A 21,973-nucleotide genomic window follows, 5' to 3' on the forward strand; every position below is an offset into this window, starting at 1 on the left:
ACCAAAGGTCCATTTATGGTGAATACATTTTATTTATACACCATTTGATTACTTATAATTTATTTATAATGCATTATAAATGTTATCACGTTGTAATGCATCAAATCTATTTATAACCACATTTATAATTATATATTATAAATACTTGGACAGTTGATGGATTTGTTAAATCACCATGTCAACGTCACAAAAGTATTTAAAGTCAACTACCCGCTTACCTATTCATGGTTACACATTTAAAGGGTCATGAAACCACACTTTTTTTTTCGATATTAACCCACATTATTGAGAACAACGATATCACAAATGATTTGGACTATTAAAGGAGAACTCCGGTCAATTTTAACATTGAGCTCATTTTTTTGTACATTTGGAGTGCTGTCAGTACAGAGAACAACGACAAAAATCGGTGTTGCCTACACCGTGTTATCCTCTTATTAAAATTTGCACGCTGTTGACTTCAATGGGGCAAGTTTTAAACCTGCTTTTAGCCTCTTAACATCCTTGATGTGTCATTACAAGTGCACAGCTAATGTGAGTGATTCCTTCAGAGTGAACACGGGTTAATCTGACTGCAGTAGATGTGAAAGATATGAATAAAAATGATGTTTATTCAGCCAGCGCACATACCTGTATTTTCTTCCTGTTTTCGGTCGAAGGCCACAGTAGTCGATTGTCGAGTTCACGTGCGTGATCATAGGTACTAAACCTATGCGCGTGAACTCGACAATCGATTACTGTGGACTTTGACCGAAAACAGGAAGAAAATACAGGTATGTGCGCTGGCTGAATAAACATCATTTTTATTCATATCTTTCACATCTACTGCAGTCAGATTAACCCGCGTTCACCCCGAAGGAATCACTCACGTGACCTGTGCACTTGTAATGACACATCAAGGATGTTAAAGGAGCTGTATGTAAGAAATCTATTTCAATTAATCATAAAATTGCCCTGATGTGTCACTAGACATTAAGAAATCATGTTCATTTCAAATACTTATATCACTGACAACAGTAGTATGGCTAGGATATTGTCATTTAAAAAGTGGACTTGCAGCCCTCAACTGATGTTGATGTTGTCATTTTGTGTTTTGGCCTGAGCGCCTCCCTCCACCTATCGACCAATCACGAAGTCAGTAGTGTTTCGGGATCCGGGTTGCCAGCTTTGCTCTAACCTAACCTACCCTAACTCTAGTCGGATAAAAATGTCTAACGTTACTAAATCAAAAAGACCTCGTTATAATTCAGAAATTCGTTGTGACAAAGTCCGAAATAAAACCAGAATTTGTATAGGAGATGCTTTTGAAAGATGGAGGCGGCTGAAAACGGAGAAGAATTTGAACACAGACGCAACGTTGCTAATTTTCTCCTAGACAGGTAAGATTCATCTATGCTTGGCTAACTTGTACTGGATGTCAATGGACATTTCATATATTCATGACAGTCGAACAAAGTTATGCGTGTTCAAGCAACGTAACGTTAGCTCACATGGACGTATGCATTTGCAATGCATTATAGGAGCCCGTTTCTCTGTCATTATGCTGAGACGCTGATAAAAACAACATTAGCACGCCCATTATGGCAATTTGAAACGTAATTGAGACAAGCCTAACTTTACCTCAGAAAAAATTATTCGTCATTCGTTCTTCACGTATATCGTGGACTAAGTTACACATGCTGCAAGTTGACCTGTATGACCATTGCTAATGTAATTTAGTTACTCTAACAATATTTTCTGATGGGACTGAAAACAACCCTGTGATAGCCATTGGTGATATTGAATTTGTCCCGTGTTATAATTTCTGTGGCAAATGTTTATTCTGTTTTTAGCCTATAATATGACAAAAACTTTAGCACTTGTAAATCGAGGTTTTTTTTTTTCGTATTGAAAAATAAGGAAGTATTATTTTGTTGTTTAAGTCTATATGTTTTTTTTTGTTTTCTTTTACTATTATCCTTTTTTTTTTTCTCAGATTTTTTTTGAATTGTAATTGTATTTATATGTTCAAAATAAAGAAATCAAATCAATTTAAATATCAAATCAAAAACGCTTATCTCTTCAGCTATTATGGCCCCAGCACCTCAACAATTAGTACATTTTTTAAATAAGTAATTACTCATCAAAATATCTCTCATAAAGCATAAACACAATTAACAGAAAAAAAAAACTTACTGTGTACGTCTCGTCATCACTTGCCATTGGAAGCTCATTGAAGCAGCATATACGTTTCTGCTGAATCCTGCAGCTTATCTGGCAACCTCGAGTCAGGGGGGAGGGGGAGGGGATACACGGCTCTACAGTATTTTTAAAGTGATTGCAGTACCAGTTTTGGCCACAATCCTACATACGGTACCTTTAAGAGGCTAAAAGCAGGTTTAAAACTTGCCCCATTGAAGTCAACAGGGTGCAAATTTTAAAAAGAGGATAACACGGTGTAGGCAACACCGATTTTTGTCGTTGTTCTCTGTACTGACAGCACTCCAAATTTACAAAAAAAATGTATTTACATTTTTAGAGGCTCACAGAATGAGATGTTAGTGTTAAACTGGTACAAAGTGTGTTATTGATTATATGATTATGATGATACACATTATTCAAGAGAGGGAATGCCTTACAATTGATTTCCATCCATTGGACTCATTTAAGTGTGCATACTCCATTTCATACTCCATTTCATCGCCATATGAAATATTTCATTCAAATAAGAGCACAGATACATCGATCTGATCATAAATGCGATGAAACATTGGAGTATAGAAGTCAATGATGAAAAATGTCATTCAAAGAAGAATGGACGGAAAAGCAACTATGCCTTTATTCTCTGTAATAAATGCATTATAATGTATATTATATTACACATACACACACACACAATAATGCAGGACAGTTAATTATTACTAGTATTAAATAGGTGATAAACTGAGAAATCAAATTTTCCCTCATCTTTTGACACATAAGAGGTGATTGTGCTATGAAAACAATTTAAGTTTCATAACTCAAAACTAAGTTAAAAAAATGGCTTTTATTGAGACCAAGCTCCCAAAACGACTCGTTTTGTATTTCCTCCTCTTTATTGCATATTAGATCTGTGGCCCTCTTCGGCCCATGCACTGCTGTTGTTTGGTTCATAATGTTTAAAGGTTAGGCTCTGTTCCTGCTGTTTTAGAATAGGACATCCTGTAGGATCACACACAGTACCTGATTTTAGAGCCTGTGATGTCCAGCTCCAGGTGCATCAGATGTCTCTCGCCGCCCTTGTTGAGCTTGCGGTTCACAGTGACTGGTGCCAGGAAAGGGTTCTTCGAATCGAAAGGCCTGTGAGAACACACAATGAAATAACAGACAGTACACCAATCACACTTTAGAAGATCAGAAATCAAACAGGGCACAGAGCAGAAATGGCACCACAAGTGACACAAATTGTCCTCAGACATTTAAAAATGAGGTGGCAAAAATGTCACTTTTTGTGCATTAGTTTCCCCCTGATCTATAGTTTTCTTATTAATAATATTATATTATCATATTATAACAATCAAAATATTTCATATCTAGTTATGAGTTAGTGCAGACACTACAGTAGCCTGCAGCAATTACACATCTGTATTCACCGTCTCAGCAGAGATGTGATTGTGCGAGTGAAAAAAAGCAGGACATTTCTTTAAGACCCGGCGTGAAGACCCTACTCTAGCGTATGAGACCATTGTTCAAAGTACTGAGCAATCTTCCATGCAGGTGATTGACGTGTAGACTACTTTAAAGTCTGAATATCATGAACAAAAATCATAAGGTAAAATACACTAACACAAGGACCTTTTGCCTGTGGATTAAAAATACCATAGCAAAAACAACTAGCCTAACTAATATACATCTCAAGTATTATTAAAGACAAGTAAATACTCAGTAATTAAAAAAAGTACAAATAAAAAATTAGCAATCACAACATAAATACAACTGAACAAGTATACTATTGAAATAAACAGTGTTTTAAGATTTCCAGGTATTCAGGTTCAGAAACTAATCAAATAACACTGCACTTTATTAATAAAATATACATTACAAATATAGTTAGAAAAGTTATTCAGTCAAGAACGAGTTAGTTTTCTCTTTATATTGTTTGTTTGGTTAGTGTTATTATAGAGACGGCAGCAGGAATATTAGGCTGCTGTCAGAAAACAGATTTGAATGGTTTAAAAAATCATATTGAAATGCTTACAAAGGAATCAATAAGACAAATCGAAATTTCAATTTTATAACAAATATCCAATATTCCTGACCTCCTTTTTCAATACTGATCTGCGTGATCACGTGGGGCAGGATTTTTGGCCGAAATAACTGTAATTCCAGATTAATCCGGAAGAATCACATCTGTCACGAATTAAGCCTCTGTGGTCCCTCCTACTCGCCAACAGAGGGCTCCGTCTCCCGAATATTGACATTATCCATTTAAACTCCATTTCCCATGATCCCGTGCCTGGTACTGATATTCTGCACACCTGCTGCTCATTATTTGGACTATTTATTCAGTCTCTCTCCATTCCATCATTGGACTTTGAAAAAATTGAAGTCTTGTTCTGCCCTGGCTGACATTTCTGAATGTTTTCCCTGTTTCCATTGTTTCCTCGTTATTGACCCTGGACGGTTCTCGCCGTATCGACCCTTTGCGACTGTGCTTTGTTTGCCTGGATACTCGTAACTCTGCCTGCCTTTTGACTACGTTTGTGTTCAGCCTTGGATATCTCTTTTGCTGGTGTTTGACCACAGCCTGTTTGTTCTACGTTTACTGCTGATAATAAATATACAGCACATGGATCTCAATGCCGCAGCCTCTTCATTACAACATCCCTGCTGAGACGCAAGTGATTGAATTTGACCTTTAACAGCCATAATTGAAGAACACAAATTTACTTTGATGGATTGATTCAGCGGTTTTTGGATGCAAAGTAAACATGTCATTAGTGTTGGGCGATATGCTCCATTTGTATATCGTCCTATCGTCAGCCTGTGAGATCGGCGATACACGATATTATCGTGAGGGGAGCGGGGCTTACTTATTTGATTATTAACTTGCTTATTTACTCGTTAATTTGCTTGTTTTATTAGTTTGTTTTATATATGAGAATTGTTTTCTATTTTGCTAGCAAAGGTGGAGTGTTTATTAATAGGCTAATTCAGGTTATTTCCGGTATAGTGAGGTAAAAAAAGATCCTAATCATTCTTGTATCTGTTTCAACATGTCAGCGGGAAATTTACGGACACACATTATCCTCTAATGCCGTTACAGATGAAGCATTTTGACTGTACCTCTGCACGAGATGGGAACACGTTTTAATAATTTCTTAGGTCAAGAAAGAGTCGGAGTTTGTGATATATGTCCTCCTACCAGTGCATGCACTTCACACATCGCACTTCAATAAGCCCAAAGAACGCGGGTTAATGTGTTTTAAATGCCGGGAGAAATCAAAGGCAAAAATCTAAAAGTCGATCGGTTATACTTAAACTTATGACTTGACTCCGATAAAGGAAAACGGGTTAATGTGTTTACATGACATGCATTGTCAGTTTATTCAGCATAATCGAGTTAATAACGTGCATGTAAACGCGCTCATTCCCTGAAAATGAAAGCAGAAACGGACTGAGCTTTCACTGCATTAACGGCGCGTTCTCTCAGAGACGACGGTGGATATAACGGTATAGCAACTATCAATTTACTGGCTTAATATTTCTCTTGTGGACTTACATTATTGACAGTGAAACAATTAGAAGAATATTAGGCTACTTGTTAAACAAGTGTTTGAAGTTGCTTTTGATTTTCACAGATGGCAGAGTTGTGCTGCGTTTGTGAACTAAAGACTTTTATTAGGCCTATATAATTTTAGTGATATTATTTTTATCATTAATATTTTGTAATTGTATTGTTTTTAGTGTTATTAGTGTCATTAAATGTTTTGTTAATGTGCTATGGAAACAAAATACTGACGAACAACGATGCTGTCTTCATCTTGGCTCTGTATAAGAATGATGCGTCTGTTAAAGCAAGCACTCTTGACAATTTGTGAATGGATCTCATACGCGCGCCGGTGATGTCGCAAGTGTGGTTATGTGGTGATGTTGTTATGAATTTAGGCAAGGCAAATTAATTGTAGTTCATAATTTATTTAATAACAATACTAGCTTCATAATAATAATAATGATTTAATACATTAATGTGAAAACGAGCTAATTATCGTATTGATATCGTCAAAGGCATCTGCCAGCAGCGATATCTCTCACTATCGTTGATACACGATACTATCGTCTATCGGCACAACCCTACATGTCATAATAAAAGCCATTAGAGACATGTCCCTGAAAAAAATCCATTACAAGGGGAAAATATCGTCCTTTAATTAATAAAAAAGGTTTTCAAACTGTATTACAGTCTATATTATATGCAAATAAAGTCAATTTTAATTCTAAAGTATCAAATATTATGTCTTCATCTGATCAAATTAAGCACAGCAGGAGTGTGTATTCTGTCGTCAAGGTTACGTGAGAGAGATATTTAACATGAGGGAGTGGCCTAAGATAAAGCTTCTGTCTGACTGATGGATGAGAAAGTAGTGCTTTACTCACGGCTTCTGGTTCTCAAAGCTCTTGAGGCGTCCCAGCTCTCCAGTGTAGATCTTATTCATGTTCAGATCGCTGTGTACCTTCAGCTCATACTGGCGGATGCTGAGAGAGACAGAGGGTGGGTGTGTGTGTTTGAGACAGCGTATAACCCAGCAACTGTTACTTCACAAAGCCAAGAGTTTTGTGACAAGCTATTCTTTAGTTTGTCTATGGAGCAGTGTTTTCTAGTCTGAAAAGGCCTGTTAATTAGGCAGAGAAGGGCATGTTGAGCTCAGGTCACTGTGACCCGCTAACAAAAAAGGAAAAACGAGCAAAAGCTCCTGAAGAGATGGAAAGATCATTGAGGTTTCAGACCTGGATTCTTCACCAGTTGCTTCAACTCCAAAGTGTTCACAAACAGCTGGCCAGAACTGCTCTCTCCACGACACAAAATCCTCCTCAAGACTGAGAGAGAATCAATGACAAAAACATGCATTATTATGCTGCATTATGAACTTTTTATAATTTTTTATAATCTGCTGTTCTATGGATTTGCTTCAGGACCCAGATGTTATTATATTATTTTATATATATATATATATATATATATATATATATATATATATATATATATATATATATATATACACACACTACCATTCAAAAGTTTGGGGTCAGTAAGATGTTTTTAAAAGAAGTATCTTCTGCTCACCAAGGCTGCATTTATTTGATTAAAAATACAAACAAAAACAGTAATATTGTGAAATATTATTTCAGTGTAAATCAGCTGTTTTCTATGTGAATATACAGTAAAGTGTAATTTATTCCTGTGATCAAAGCTGAATTTTCATCATCATTACTCCAGTCTTCAGTGTCACATGATCCTTCAGAAATCATGCTAATATGATGATTTGATGATCAAGAAACATTTATGATTATTATCAATGTTGAAACAGTTATTTACATTTTTATTTCATGATGCTATGATGAATAGAAAGTTCAAAAGAACAGCATTTATCTGAAATCTAAAGCTTTTGTAACATTAAACACTACCGTTCAAAAGTTTGGGGTCAATAAGAATTTTAATTTTATTTTTTGGGGAAAGAAATAAAATAAATCAATACTTTTATTCATCAAGGATGAGTTAAACTGATCAAAAGTTACATTAAAGACATTTATAATGTTAGAAAATATTCTATTTTAAATAAATGCTGTTCTTTTGAACTTTCTATTCATCAAAGAATAATAATAAAAAAAAAAAAATTGTACACAATTTTCAACATTGATAATAATAATGAATGTTTCTTGAGCATCAAATCATCATATCAGAATGATTTCTGAAGGATCATGTGCCACTGAAGACTGGAGTAATGATGCTGGAAATTCAGCTTTGATCACAGGAATAAATTACAGTTTAAAATATATTAAAATAGAAAACAGTCATTTTAAATTGTCATAATATTTCACAATATTACTATTTTTTTTTTTATCAAATAAATGCAGCCTTGGTGAGCAGAAGAGACTTCTTTTAAAAACATTAAAAAATCTTACTGACCCCAAACTTTTGAACGGTAGTGTATATATATATATAGGAACTTATATATCAGGAACTTACCCAAGACGGTACCACAATTGTTTATCATATGAACAACAATGAGTCTCATTCACTTATAATTGTGTGGATAATAGAGTGGTACTGGTATGACATCAGAACCTGGAAGACTAATTCACAGCTGGTTCCTTCGAGTTTTTCAATTTATGAGTGAAATAAGGTCTGTGTGGTAAATATAACTTGACGTTACTTTGACATTTTGTTCTACAACGTACACTGCACACATCCACACCCCAAACTGTGTAATCTAATTACTTATTAAAAACATACAAAATTTCTGTCTTCAATATGGGTTTGTGTAATTTACTTTACTAAGTATCGTTAAGTTGTGTTTACCACAGACCTTATTTTACTCATAAATTGAAAAAGCCCATTGGAAAATCTCGAAGGAACCAGCTGTGAATTAGTCTTTCGGATTCTGATGTCACACCTGTACCACTTTATAAGTGCTTACATGCACAGGATAACTTCTCAGGGAAACTTTCTGTCAGGTTTGCAACAAGGGCATCCACACATTCATTTGTTCTTTACCTCAATAATCATTTATTTGAAATGAGATGACATGAAAAACTCATCAGGCACATCTTTCTAGTGTTAATGTTTGGTTTCTAATTATCTCTTGAATTTCTATGGTTTTATGCTCTTGGCAGCCCATGATTCAGTGCAAAAAAAAAAACAAAAAAAAAAAAACACATGGTACAAATCATGTAGGCACGATTTTGGCACGTGTCTACATGGATCAGGTTGCCACGTGGAGCCACATTTAAATGTACCTTCTTTTAACTTGCATAATTTAAGTCATGGTTTTTAAGAAATGAAACGGGAAGCATGCTCTCCTCCCTTTTAAAAGTTGTTAAGCCTTTTTTTGCCACCCTAAAATGAACCATTTAAAAGGGTACTATTATGCTCATGCTTGTTTAATTGTGTAATTGGCATGATACATTTTTACCTGACAAATACAATTTTATATTCGATTTATTCTTTATTATTCGGAAATTATTATTTCTAGTAGATTAAAGGGTTAGTTCACCCAAAAATGTCAATTCTGTCAGTAATTACTCACCCTCATGTTGTTCCAACCCCGTAAGACTTTCAGTCATCTTAGGAACACAAATTAAGATATTTTTGATGAAATCTGAGAGCTGGATCACTCCTCCATAGGCTCCATAGTTCTCGCGCATGCGTCATGGCTCTTGTGAACTCACGCCAGAGTCCCACACAGAAGAAAATGAATACTTGAATAAAGTCGTTATTTTAGTTTTTTTTTGCACACAAAAAGTATTCTCGTCGCTTGATAAACTTAACGTTGAGCCACTGTAGTCACTTGGACTATTTTAACAATGTCTTTACTAACTTTTCTGGGATGGCAGATATCGATTACCTAGCAGCCTATGGAGGAGTGATCCAGCTCTCAGATTTCTTCAAAAATATCTTAATTTGTGTTCTGAAGATGAACGAAGGTCTTACGGGGTTGGAACAACATGTCGGTGAGTAGTTACTGACAGAATTTACATTTTTGGGTGAACTAACCCTTTAAAGAGTTTGGTGTTGCTGCAAATCTGTGATCAGGATAGATCATGGTTCCCCTGCACTCATAATCATACTATTATCACTATTAGTTATTTCTGAACTTCGAAATAACAAAGAATGTTGTGTTTGGCATTAAATGTAGTGGGAAAAGATGGAAGATTTTTTTTCTTTTATGATGTAGAGAAGTAAAACATTTCCTAAATTGAAAATACTCTGATGATGTAAAAACACATGAAAAGTACAGTAACAGGGTAGAAATACTTTCATACTATCCACTTTTGGAGTCTTATTGATTTCTCACATTGATCTTGGTCGGGCACATTTTCAAAGTGAGCATTATAATCAGACAGAAGTGTTTAAATGAGTGACTCACTTTCCATCATCGTCTCCCATTCCCAGGTCAAAGATCCTCTGCGCTCCCAGCTCCGCTAGCCTCTTGTCCACATACTTTCCCGTGGCGTTATAGTGCTCATATGTCTTATTGCCCAGTGCAAACACCTTAAAAGTAAGTTTTAGAAATGATTTATACAGATAGATAAATATTAATTGTTCTATACTGTATATTCATTACATTCATGACTCCATTTACACCTGGTATTAACATCACAAGTAGCCAGCGCTTAATACAAGTGTAATGTAATGGTCCAAAACCTTTTTAATTGAAACCACACACCGCAAATAAAATATATTTGCCCACAGATTTAGCAGAAGTACAAACTACAAATATGACTGTGTAACTTCTGCATAAGTGGATTTAAAGGAATAGGTCACCCAAAATGACATTAATGTTATTAAATCACAAAAAAAGATTTCGATCTGCGGAAAAATACACTGCAAATGAAATCACATGCGTTTTTGACTATTTCCAAAAACAAAAAAATAGTTAATAGTCAAAAACGCATGTGATTTCATTTGCAGTGTATTTTTCCGCAGATCGAAATCTTTTTTTGTGATTTAATAACATTAATGTCATTTTGGGTGACCTATTCCTTTAAATCCACTTATGCAGAAGTTACACAGTCATATTTGTAGTTTGTACTTCTGCTAAATCTGTGGGCAAATATATTTTCTCAGGGTTTTTTTAAACCAGTGATTATGTTGAGTCACTGAACTTTGCACAACTTCTGTGTAGTATTCATGAAGTAAGCCGTCTGAGACACTGGCTTGTAGAAGTATGACACATCATATTCCCCAGAATCACTTCTGCTCTGCTGCACTGTGTCATGGGTCATGTTTGTTCAAATAAGCATTTTTTGAAAAGTACCCAAAGTAGTGGAAACACAGTGTTTTTGGAGTTGTTTGTTGAAGTCTAAAAAGCTTGTGTATAACAAAGTGCTTTGACAACCGTTTAAGCTAAAAAGCTCAGAGCTTTCAACTGATAAACTGATCCTGACAGGAGGAAGTCAGAGTTTTTGTTCCTAAAATCTATTGATGTGATGAGGAACTCACTGTGTATTTAACTCCATGGAGGTCAGCATCGCCCTCCTGTAGCCAATCATAGAAGTCTTGAGCATTATCAGTGGGGTCGCCCTCTCCATATGTGGCCATGCAGAAGATCGCTAAAGAGTTCTCAATCTCAGCCAGACGAGAGAGCTCACCCTGGGAATAAAAGTGTGTGTACACAAACACAATTGGGGAAGGGGGAAAAAAGAGCTTGTTAAAGATAAAGACAATTTTCATCCCACAGATGAAATAATGTTTGTGAAGTGCAATGAATAAATCTAGCACTGACAGAGACATCATATGCATTACCATTTCATATTCCTCTGGGTCCGCTGCCATCCCCTTCATGCCATAGCGATGAGCATCTTTTGCAAGTCTATTGGAAAACTCTTCAGCTGTGCCCGTCTGTGAGCCGTAAAACACGACAATGTTCCTGCCCTAGAAGGTCATATTAAAAGTCATTATGTATTTCAATGACTATCCCAAAAGATTCCCCAAAGAAAATATTATGTTCTTGTAACATAATTTGCACTTCATTGACTATAAAAAGGGTTATTTTAACATCCTGCAAAGTCAGCATATTTTGAGAAACTAAACAGACTAACCCTCAGAGGACGAGCCAATAATCAGTTCGATTCAAAAACATTATCAGGTTAGCTCTTCATCGGGGCCTGTTCGTTTTCTTCCCTCCCCATAATATGCAAGATTTTCTTCCATATTGTTATGTTTTTTGAGATTGCACATCTGATATTTTTGGACTTTAATAGTAAATGTTCCATATCTGCTGTTGCGTCCAGACCATAGACTGTAAAAAGAAATATGGACGTAGTGTCCATCACGTCACCTGTAGGTTTCTGAAGAGCATTTTTGAAGCCCAAAGTGGGCGGAGGTGAACCTTTTTATAGTTATAAACACCCCTGAAAACTACACACACACACACACACACACACACACACACACACACACACACACACACATATTTTAACTGAGCTTTGTAACTGATGTATTTTGAGTTTGCACGCTACACCTGTCTCTTTTTACACCTGTCTCTTTTTATGAAACCTGTAAACCGCATTCACCGGTTCTAACTCTATAGCGACACTAACTCTATAGCGGTTGACCAGAGTAATTACTTCTCATTTAAACCACAATCAAATGGATTTCCCCACACATTTCGCATCTGTCCTTTGCACAGCTTAGAGGGAACATTGTTCACGAGTACTGGGCCTGGTACCGCCACAGGGTGCTGAAGAGTATAGCATGTCCAGGGTTTGCCGGTTCTCATCTCAGGGAGGGGGAAGATGTTGAGTGCAAGCGGTTCGGCAGGCCAGTTGCCTACAGTTTACCTGCTCATACCTGACAACACACGGCAAACTGGCTCAACCCAGAGATTGTAAAATCTCACAGAGGTATTAGGTGTTGCCCAGCCTGCTGCTCTGCAAATGTCTGTTAGCAACATTGTGTGCTCATATTCCAGAAGGGCACGGCACACCCTGTGCCTGGTACGCCAAGGCAATGACATCCACAATCCAGAGGGCCAAACTATGTTTGGAAACAGCCTTTCCTTTCTGCTGTCCCCCAATACAGAGAAAGAGCCGCTCAGCGCTTCTGATGCTCTCGTGCAGTCAGAGCAAAAGGCAAAAGCCGGACACAGCAACGATGGGCCTCTTCTCGAGGCACCGCTTGCAAGTTCACCATTTGATCCCTAAAAGGGGTAGTGGGAACTTTGAGCACATAGCCTGGTCGGGGTCTCATGATCACGTGAGAGTGTGCCGGACCGAACTGAAGGCACGTTTAGCTGACAGAAAAGATCAACTGACTCCAGGGGCTCAAAAGGAGCTTTCTGTAGACTACAGAGAGGTCCCATGAGGAAATAAGGCACGGTCTTCTTGGAGGATTTAACCTCTGCCTCCTCTGAGGAACCTGCTTATCCGGTTCATGCTTCCTTAAAGATCTACCATCAACTGCATTGTGATGTGGACTCTGATTTGAAGAAACAACAGGTAAATTTCAGATTTCTGCTTCCTAAGTGATCTGTTTATAGGCAAACCCAGTGGTTCCCAAACTGGGAGTCCGCGCCCCCCTTAGGGGGTGCCAGAGTTGCACACAAAATGCATTGCAATCATTTCCCAAAATGTAATTTGTGTGGAAATATTAGAAGTCTGTAAACGGGACGCTAACAGAGGCCAGAGACGGGACACGCTGAAGACGGGCGCAAAGAGGAGAGCAGAGAAAACACTGTACCAGGCAGAGCAAGATTACCGTTGAGATGCTCTGAATATTGGAAGAAATTTCTTCACATTAAGTTGGGGTGGGGGTTTAAATTAATGCATTTCTGAAGGGAACTGACCGACTTCACAAAAGTTTCGATGACATTTTCTTTTCATATTACCTCCGTATGATTCTGAAACTTAAAGGATATTTTTTATAGTTTCTCAATTCACGACCCATTTAAAGATCTGTTTGAGGGCCTGTTTTGTCTGATCATTTTAACATATTAAACTCTACAGGAGAAGAGGAGGGTAAAAGTCTTACCGTTTTCTTCATTTTGTCAATAAAACTGGTGTCCCTTGTTGTTGGAGTCCTACAAAACACAGACAACCAGAAGTCATACAACAAAATGGATTACAGCAAGTATATTATAAATTATTATGTATACAAATATGGCCAATAAATAAAAAAAAGTAAAGGAACAAATATTGTTGAGGTTTCAAGCACTCCTGAAAACACTGTGGATCAATGTGTGCCCAGTAACAACAGACAGCGGATCCAAATGTCAAGACCACATTGATCTGGAATTTATTGTCATTTAAACCTGAGTTTTAAGAAATATTTGGGGTCCATTCAAGATTCAGGATTATTTTTTGGATCTCATTACAGTGGCTAAGAGTGGGGTCATGAAGCAACGGCCCCAGCTGAAATCTGATTGGCCTCGTCAGTGTCCCAGGAAAAGTGCTCACTTGCACACTCATGTCATCAGCAAGAAGCAACATCACGTCTGAAGCTACATCACCAATTATTACAGCAGCCGTATTAACGAGTTCACATAGCATGATGTTTTAACATCACAAAAAGATTATTCTGGCAGACAGGCAAAACTGAAATGGAAATTTAATGTTTCTTAAAGGTCCCGTTCTTCGTGATCCCATGTTTCAAACTTTAGTTAGTGTGTAATGTTGCTGTTAGAGCATAAATAATATCTGTAAAATTATAAAGCTCAAAGTTCAATGCCAAGCGAGATATTTTATTTAACAGAAGTTGCCTACATCGAATGGCCCATTTGGACTACATCCCTCTACTTCCTTCTTTAATGACGTCACTCGAACCGTTTTTTGACTAACCTCCGCCCACAGGAATGCTCCCTCAACTCTACCGAAATTCATTTATGTACTTGCGCACTTCTTATAACTTACTGTTTACTCAGCTCTTACGGTGATTTTCTGAAGTAAAACTGACGCTTCATCTTTTGTGTGATGTACAATAAACTTTATTAAACTCATCAGTATATGTTTGATCATCATTCAGACAGCAGACTTGTAGGCTATTAATAAATAATGGATACATACAAGCAGATGACAAATACGTTATAATAACCGTAATTAAACTACTAAACTATACCTGTTTCATCTCTATACAGCACTCTGACTCTGTAGGCATTATTGTCCGACTCGAACTGAACACCGTTACTGAGAGTTTCTGATATTATCATCATTCCGTGAGATGAAATTGTCCTGAGAGACTGAGCGCAAGCTCATGAAGCTCCACCCCCTGTGCCGTGCAGCAGCAGCTCATTTGCATTTAAAGGGCACACACTAAAACAGCGCGTTTTTCTGTGCCCCAAAAAATGTGAATTTAAACATGCTGTAAAAAATGATCTGTTGGGTATTTTGAGCTGAAACTTCACATACACACTCTGGGGACATCAGAGACTTATTTTACATCTTGTGAAAAGGGGCGTAATACGGGACCTTTAACGTTTCTTTTAAATGTTGATATTAAGGAAAAAATGCTTTTTTTTCTGAAAATTTTCATTTAAATGTTATAAATCAATAAATATACAAGATGAATGTAAAATATAAAATAATTGGTTAAAAGTACATTTACAAAAGTTAAACAATTGTTGAAGAACAACAGAAGAACAGAATAATAATAATAATAATAGTAATTTCAGAGTAATAACATATAAAACCATCACACGATCATTTTAATCAACTTTCATCCACCTGTATTTACACTTATGCACCTTGACACTGAGATTCAGGAACAGATCACTTTTTGAGTGTTTACAATCGTCATCCAGAAGAACCCTTGCCTTCATCTTTCCATCAACACACACACACACACACACACACACACACACACACACACACACACACACACACACACACACACACACACACACACACAAAACAATTGTTCAACGGTTCAAGAGAGTGCAGTGAATGAAGAAAGCGTGAGAGACTTTTCACAGTGTAAAAACTCTGGGCTCATGGCCAACTATTGCACAAGGATGTGAATAGTGTGATTTAATGTGTGAAAACTACAGTTTTAACTATACTATTATACACTAACAGTGTTTTAAATATACTATTGTCTTTTCAACAAAAGAATGCTTTTGCACTTTCATTAATTCTGGAATAAAATCATCAGTACTTTTGGCCATCAAATCTGATATGGGATACATGTAAATCTATGGAGCAATGATGTTATGTAAAGAATTCAAAGCTTGAACAAGAAGTAAAAAAAAAAACAGTTCTATCAACCAAGCTGCTTTTTTCCCAATACATACACATGTGCCTTACTTACTTACACAGGACCAAGACTGAAATACACTGGGTTAGATGTGTAAAGTTCTAAATGTTACATCTTCGGCTCTCCGCTCTGGGTGTCATGTTGACTTCATGAGGCCCGGAGTGACTATCACAGTAAACACTCACCTGTCTAATGCGGCCAGCCGGTCCTCCGGTAAGGAAAACACACACCCCATGGTGACAAGAAGCACGTCCAAGAAAGCTGATGGCAAGACAAACTCGTCGACAGACCATTAACTACAGCACACGCTGGAAAAACAAGGCACCGCTATCGGTAAAGAAGGAACATCTGTTGTACATGCTGGAGAATCAGAGACTTCCTGCTCACACCGACTGAGAGAAGGACACACAAGACCAGAGCGCTGATAAATACAGCAAAGAAACCCTAATGAGGACCTGAAGGAGAGCGTGTGTGAAGGAGCTGATCCCAGAGTAAAGCAGCATTCCTGACACAGCTCGCGAGAGGCTTTTACGCCGTCCCTCCTCCATCACGAAGGTCTGCAGACGGACACAGCTATTGACTCTCTGAACCAGCCTCATGTCAACAGGGTTCAGTGCTCATATCCTGCAGACTATATATATATACATATATATATATATACTATATAGGCTACATATCCTGTTAGACTATGTTCACTACAGTCTCAAACACGAGCACCAGCAACATCTGGACACCACAAAGCAGGACTCTGATGAAATCCCATGAGGGAGCAGCAAATCTGAAGCATTCGGACGTGCCAAAACTCATGTAAACACAAAGAGAACGTGACTAAGGTCTGTTGGTTTCTTATTGTTCTTCATCCCCTCAGAAAAAAAGACACACACAATCAGCAGACGCCAGAACAATCCTGTAGCCGTAGCAACCGCTTCGAAAATGACATTTGCTGGTTTTGAAGACAGCAAATGAGTGCGGTCGGCCCCTCCCTCCAGAGAGCAGGATCGCCATGGCAACCACATCTATCATAAAAGCCGGATCCTCCGGTGACAGGCCAGGCACCGAGAGCAGCGAGACAAATTGGAAATGGTTTCCACATAAATGGGGGAGAGAGAGAGAGAAAGAGAAAAAAAAATAGGGTGAACATAATGGAGGGCTTGTGTTCTGCCTCAACTTTCCACCTTTGGAAAGCTCAGAGAAAGACTTGGCTGGCCTTGCCAAATACAACCTCCAATTGACATAAGACTCTGAAAAGATATACATATTTTCATAAGCACAACATTAAAGTAATATAACAGAGAGAGAGAGAGAGAGAGAGAGAGAGAGAGAGAGAGAGAGAGAGAGAGAGAGAGAGAGAGAGAGAGAGAGAGAGAGAGAGAGAGAGAGAGAGAGAGAGAGAGAGAGAGAGAGAGAGAGAGAGAGAGAGAGAGAGAGAGAGAGAGGGATACTTCGCCATTTCTTACTGCCCCCATTGCAATGAAAGCTATTCTTTAAGTTAAAATGGTCGTTCAGGGTTGCTGCACATTTTTTTCAGTCAAATTTAAAAAAAAATTAAGACCTGATACACTGTACATTAGGGATGAGCAATATTGATAACAAAATTAGTTCTCAATATTTTCACTTTTTTGTTGATAACAATAATCAGATGATATTTAGCGGAGTGTGTGTTTGTGCTGGTACAGTGGCTGGTTGTGACTCACGAAGACATTCATATTATTTATATTCATATTATTCATTATACACAGCAGTGACAGAAATTAACTTTTTTTTTTATTTAGGGACAATATTTAACACCTACTTTCTAAACTGTTTAGATGTTTGCATCACCTTTTATGTCAAATTCTAACATCCAAATTAAATTAAATTAGAATAATGACAAAGTATAGGGCTGTTACCAATCAAATGAAATCACTATCAACAAAATCCATCTTTGCAGTGCAGAGGTGACTAGGAAGGGGCATCAGAAGTGGCATTCATATATTTACACTGCATTTACAATTGCATAAATAATGCTATGATTTTTTTTTTTATTCAATATTTAAATATGAAATATTTCTAATTTTAACTTTTTAATTAAAGGGCACTTTAAATATGAAACTAAACCGCCAGTAGGTGGCAGCAAGTCACAAGTGAGTCATTCACTCAACAGATATGTTCAAACGGCTGATTCATTCAGGAACGAAGCAAGTTGAGCGGGTCATTGAATCATTCATTAAACAGATTTGTTCAAAACAGATTCAGTCAGTCAGTCAGTCAAAAAAAAAAAAAACATCGCTGTCTGTCTCATGGAGACTCGGTTCTGCTGTGGTTTCAGTTCGAAATTTTCATTGACGAAATAAAGGAAAAACAAACAATATTGACAATATTGAATCTAAAATGTAATTCACAATGTTGACTTATTGCTCATTTAACTTTTGTATAAAACAAATATCACATTTGCAATCGTGCTGATATTTTGGGAAAACGTCACTCTTGTGCGAGTGATATTGTAATATAACTACATCATATGATACAAGTATAAGATGTTTATGTACGCTAATTAGATTTTAAATTTGGTAAAGATTTAGATATGTCTAAGTCAAAGTGTCATCTAAAATTTAAGACTTTTCAGAAGTAAAAATAAGACTTTTTATGGCCTTAAATTCAAAACATCTAATTTAATACTTTTCAAGTATTTTGAGGACCTGCAGAAACCCTGTCATTTCATAGAAAACTATTTTTTAAAACAGTTTTTTTTCCATAAACAACTGAGTGGCCGTGTACTGTGAAGGCGAAACATCGCTCTTTTCTTCGCTGAAGAAGCATCTGTTCATAATTTTTCCTGATGGAACTGAAGCATTATTGCTTTTTTAACTAATTCTGGGACTGGAGCCTCATTCAATTTACTAATATTGTGAATTATATCTAATTCGCCATTCCAAAAAAAAAACAGACATGGCACTTCTGCGCATCAAATATGTCTGTCTAGCACCTTTATTTTATTTTTTATTTATTTTTATTTTTTTAATGGTGGAGAGGAACGCTAGCATTTTTACTTTTGTGTGAACTGGCCATTACTCTAGTAAATTAATCACCCTATTTAGTGTCACGTTTACTAGTTAAAATACAGTAGTTCGACTGATTCTAAAATCAAAAATTTTAAAAGCAGACAACCCAGTTTCTAGTTTTGCTATTTGACTTAGAGAGTGTATATTTATTGTATATTTTATTGCATAAAAGATTGTTTAATTTTTGATAATAGTACTGTAGTAACTTGACTGATTAGTAGAATTAGTACAATTATATCCTTTATCCGACTGATGTTATTTATTGTTTATTATAAATGACTATCAATTTAATTGAAATTAAAATATAGCACTTTAAAAAATGAAATTATACATTCATGAACAATGAAATATATTTTCTTAATTTTTTACAATTCTGCGGAATGAATTCTTTCTAATTGATGAATCCAAACGAAGTGTTTACATGAACACTAAATAAAGTGATCGGGTTAATGTGCACGCTTATGTCACCAGCTTTAAATCGGATTAGATTTTTTTTTATATGCACACAGTGCACAAAAATACAGTTTCCCACTGTTTGCACAGACTATTCTCCTATGATGCTTATTTTCTTTGATTTCGGGTCCTAATTAGGAGACGACGAGCACATGAACCGTTGTGCAGTGCTGTTTAATGCCTTCATGCACCCAAAATAAAGTGACTTTGGATGAGAGTATGAAGCGAGGAGGACTAATGGGACATTGTCCTGCACTTTGAGAATTTGAGAATGACATGACAGTCATTTACAACACTTCATTCAACAGCAACAGCTCGTTCCTTGCGTCATACGCCATTACGCCATTTCTACGTCATTGCACATGCGCAGAACTTTCCAGTTTCAGTTTTCAAACCGATCAAGTGTTTACATGTTCTCTCGATCAGATTACAAAAGGTTTAAACCACCCCTTTCAATCCGAATGAAAGTTGAATGGGATTTGGCCGATTCATTAGGATTGATTGACGTGGTTGCATGCTTCTTTATTCCGACTGCAACTAGTAGATTATTAGGGTCCATTTAAACGCAGCTACTGATGAAAACAGTACTTTTGACCACACTTGGGGCCAGATTTACCATCAGCTTGCACCAACACAAACCCTCTTTTGATGTTAAAAAACTACTGTCAGGATTTACTAAAGACACGCGATGAAAAATTAGCTCTGAAAAGTCATGGACAGTTGTTTTTGCGGCTGATCTTATTGCATATGCATTTAAGAGTTTCCCTTTCAGACGCAAAATTGATGGGAGAGTATTTAAATGAATCACGCAAGGTGATTTACTAAGGTTTGCTCTCGTCAACTGGCATTTCACCATTATGTAAAGCCCAAGAAAACATGTCTTAACCCGTTTAGCACTTGACATGCTGTGATAGTTGCTGTAAGAAGAGGAAGAGCATGTGATCGAAGGGACAGAAGTTTCTCCAATCGTGTTCATTTATTTGGACTGCCAGATGAAGATGTTATACGAACATATGATTTGCCGAGCCACGTTATTTTTAATTTGCTATGCTTGTGTTGTTAGTAGATTACCTACATTATTTTGCGCTGCTCTTGGAAGATTGCGTTGGTCATTATGGAAATGAGATGCTGAGTCTGTTCTTAAATGCTCACTGTCAGTAGATCACGCACAGCACTTTCCACTCTCAGCTGCGCTTTTATGGGATTATGGTCTCACGCTAATTTGCCGTGTTTAGTAAATCGGGCCCATAATCTCTCTCTGTCACACACACACAACTTTTAGCAACATGAACCAGCTCAGAATTGATTCTTGGAATAGAATCGAAGTCGGAGTCGATTAAAAAAAACGTCTTGAATTGGGAAAAAAAGTGTTCATAAAAAAATAAAAGAGCTCTTCTGCGTATTTTCAAACAAATGGCAACTTATCCTTTACAGACGTAAATACAATTTCTTCTTTTGCCACTAATTAAAAGATAAAATCTGTCAAGCAGTCATTATGTAACATTAGGGACTGGCCTGATGCGTGCTGATATCTGGAAGACAATAACAACCCATTATCAGCTTGATTTATAAGCTCATTCATTACACATTTTCACATGTGTATGTGGTGTGTCATAGGGCCAAAGGCACACTCCTATAGATTCATCATGTCAGTACAGTTGTAAGAAATGGTTCAACAGATTTCTTATCCAAATTTAAGCCACTTAACTCTTTCCCCACCAGCATAAAAAAAAAAAAAAAAAAAGTTGCCAGCCACCGCCAGCATTTATGGTCATTTTCACAAAAATGTCATGGCCCCCACAGTATGTTGTTGAATGAATATCTGAACATGAAATATATCAAAAGAAAGAACAGACCCTCTGCTTTTAAACAAAAACAAAAAAATCAGTTTTATTTTAGTTTTTTTTATTCAGTTTTATTACTTCATACATTATTTTGTTATCATCACTTAAATGTGAGTAGGTTTAATAAAAAAAAGCAACATTTTGAGCAAAAAGCTGAGAAAATCGCAATTTTGTCAAACACTATGCCTGGATCAGATTCGGTACGATGAAGGAGTAGATCGAATCCATTAACACCATCAAAACTTCACTGTCCTAGAGCTCATCATCCTTTCATTCAGTAACATTAGGCAGTTTTGATTTATATGCTGTTTAAAGGGGAACTTGGCAACTCTCGCCATTTCTTCGCTGATTTTCACTTTTGTTGTTGCGTGTTTTCTCAACGAGCTCCCCCTACAGCTGTGGGCCGTATATTTCACAACACTGTTGTAAAAAAATCTCACTTGCGGCGGCCTCCTCCCCCTTTCTAGCGCTGCTCATGTGCATTTGTTATTATCGGAGCCGGCCAACTTTATCGTGTGGAGCTATGTCTACCGAGGTGAGTAATACATCATACACAGTATCATAGAACATTGTGTTTATGTTGAATTGCCGTAAAGCAGTTTGTGTTTCTCACTCGTTCTCGCTTCTCACGAGACTTCCTATTTCCAACTTACCGGGACGATAGTCCCCATATTGCAAGGTTGGTTTTCCGCCTGGGAACGCTAGGG

At 37.0% G+C, this 21,973-nt stretch overlaps 1 protein-coding gene across 1 annotated transcript in view; it reads right to left on the bottom strand.

Moving 5' to 3' along the window:
• The window catches only part of porb (P450 (cytochrome) oxidoreductase b), a 56,595-nt gene that overhangs the window by 22,570 nt on the left and 12,052 nt on the right, over positions 1-21,973 (bottom strand). Inside the window, exons 3-9 of the mRNA XM_081369882.1 lie at positions 13,712-13,760; positions 11,486-11,614; positions 11,183-11,332; positions 10,107-10,231; positions 6,967-7,056; positions 6,616-6,714; positions 3,202-3,318 (exon numbers count right to left, since the gene is read on the bottom strand). Coding sequence (XP_081226008.1) covers positions 3,202-3,318; positions 6,616-6,714; positions 6,967-7,056; positions 10,107-10,231; positions 11,183-11,332; positions 11,486-11,614; positions 13,712-13,760 — 759 coding nt within the window. The remainder of the gene's footprint in view (positions 1-3,201; positions 3,319-6,615; positions 6,715-6,966; positions 7,057-10,106; positions 10,232-11,182; positions 11,333-11,485; positions 11,615-13,711; positions 13,761-21,973) is intronic.

This window comes from Scardinius erythrophthalmus (genome assembly GCF_964197995.2).
Source record: "Scardinius erythrophthalmus genome assembly, chromosome: 7".
NCBI lineage: Eukaryota > Metazoa > Chordata > Actinopteri > Cypriniformes > Leuciscidae > Scardinius > Scardinius erythrophthalmus.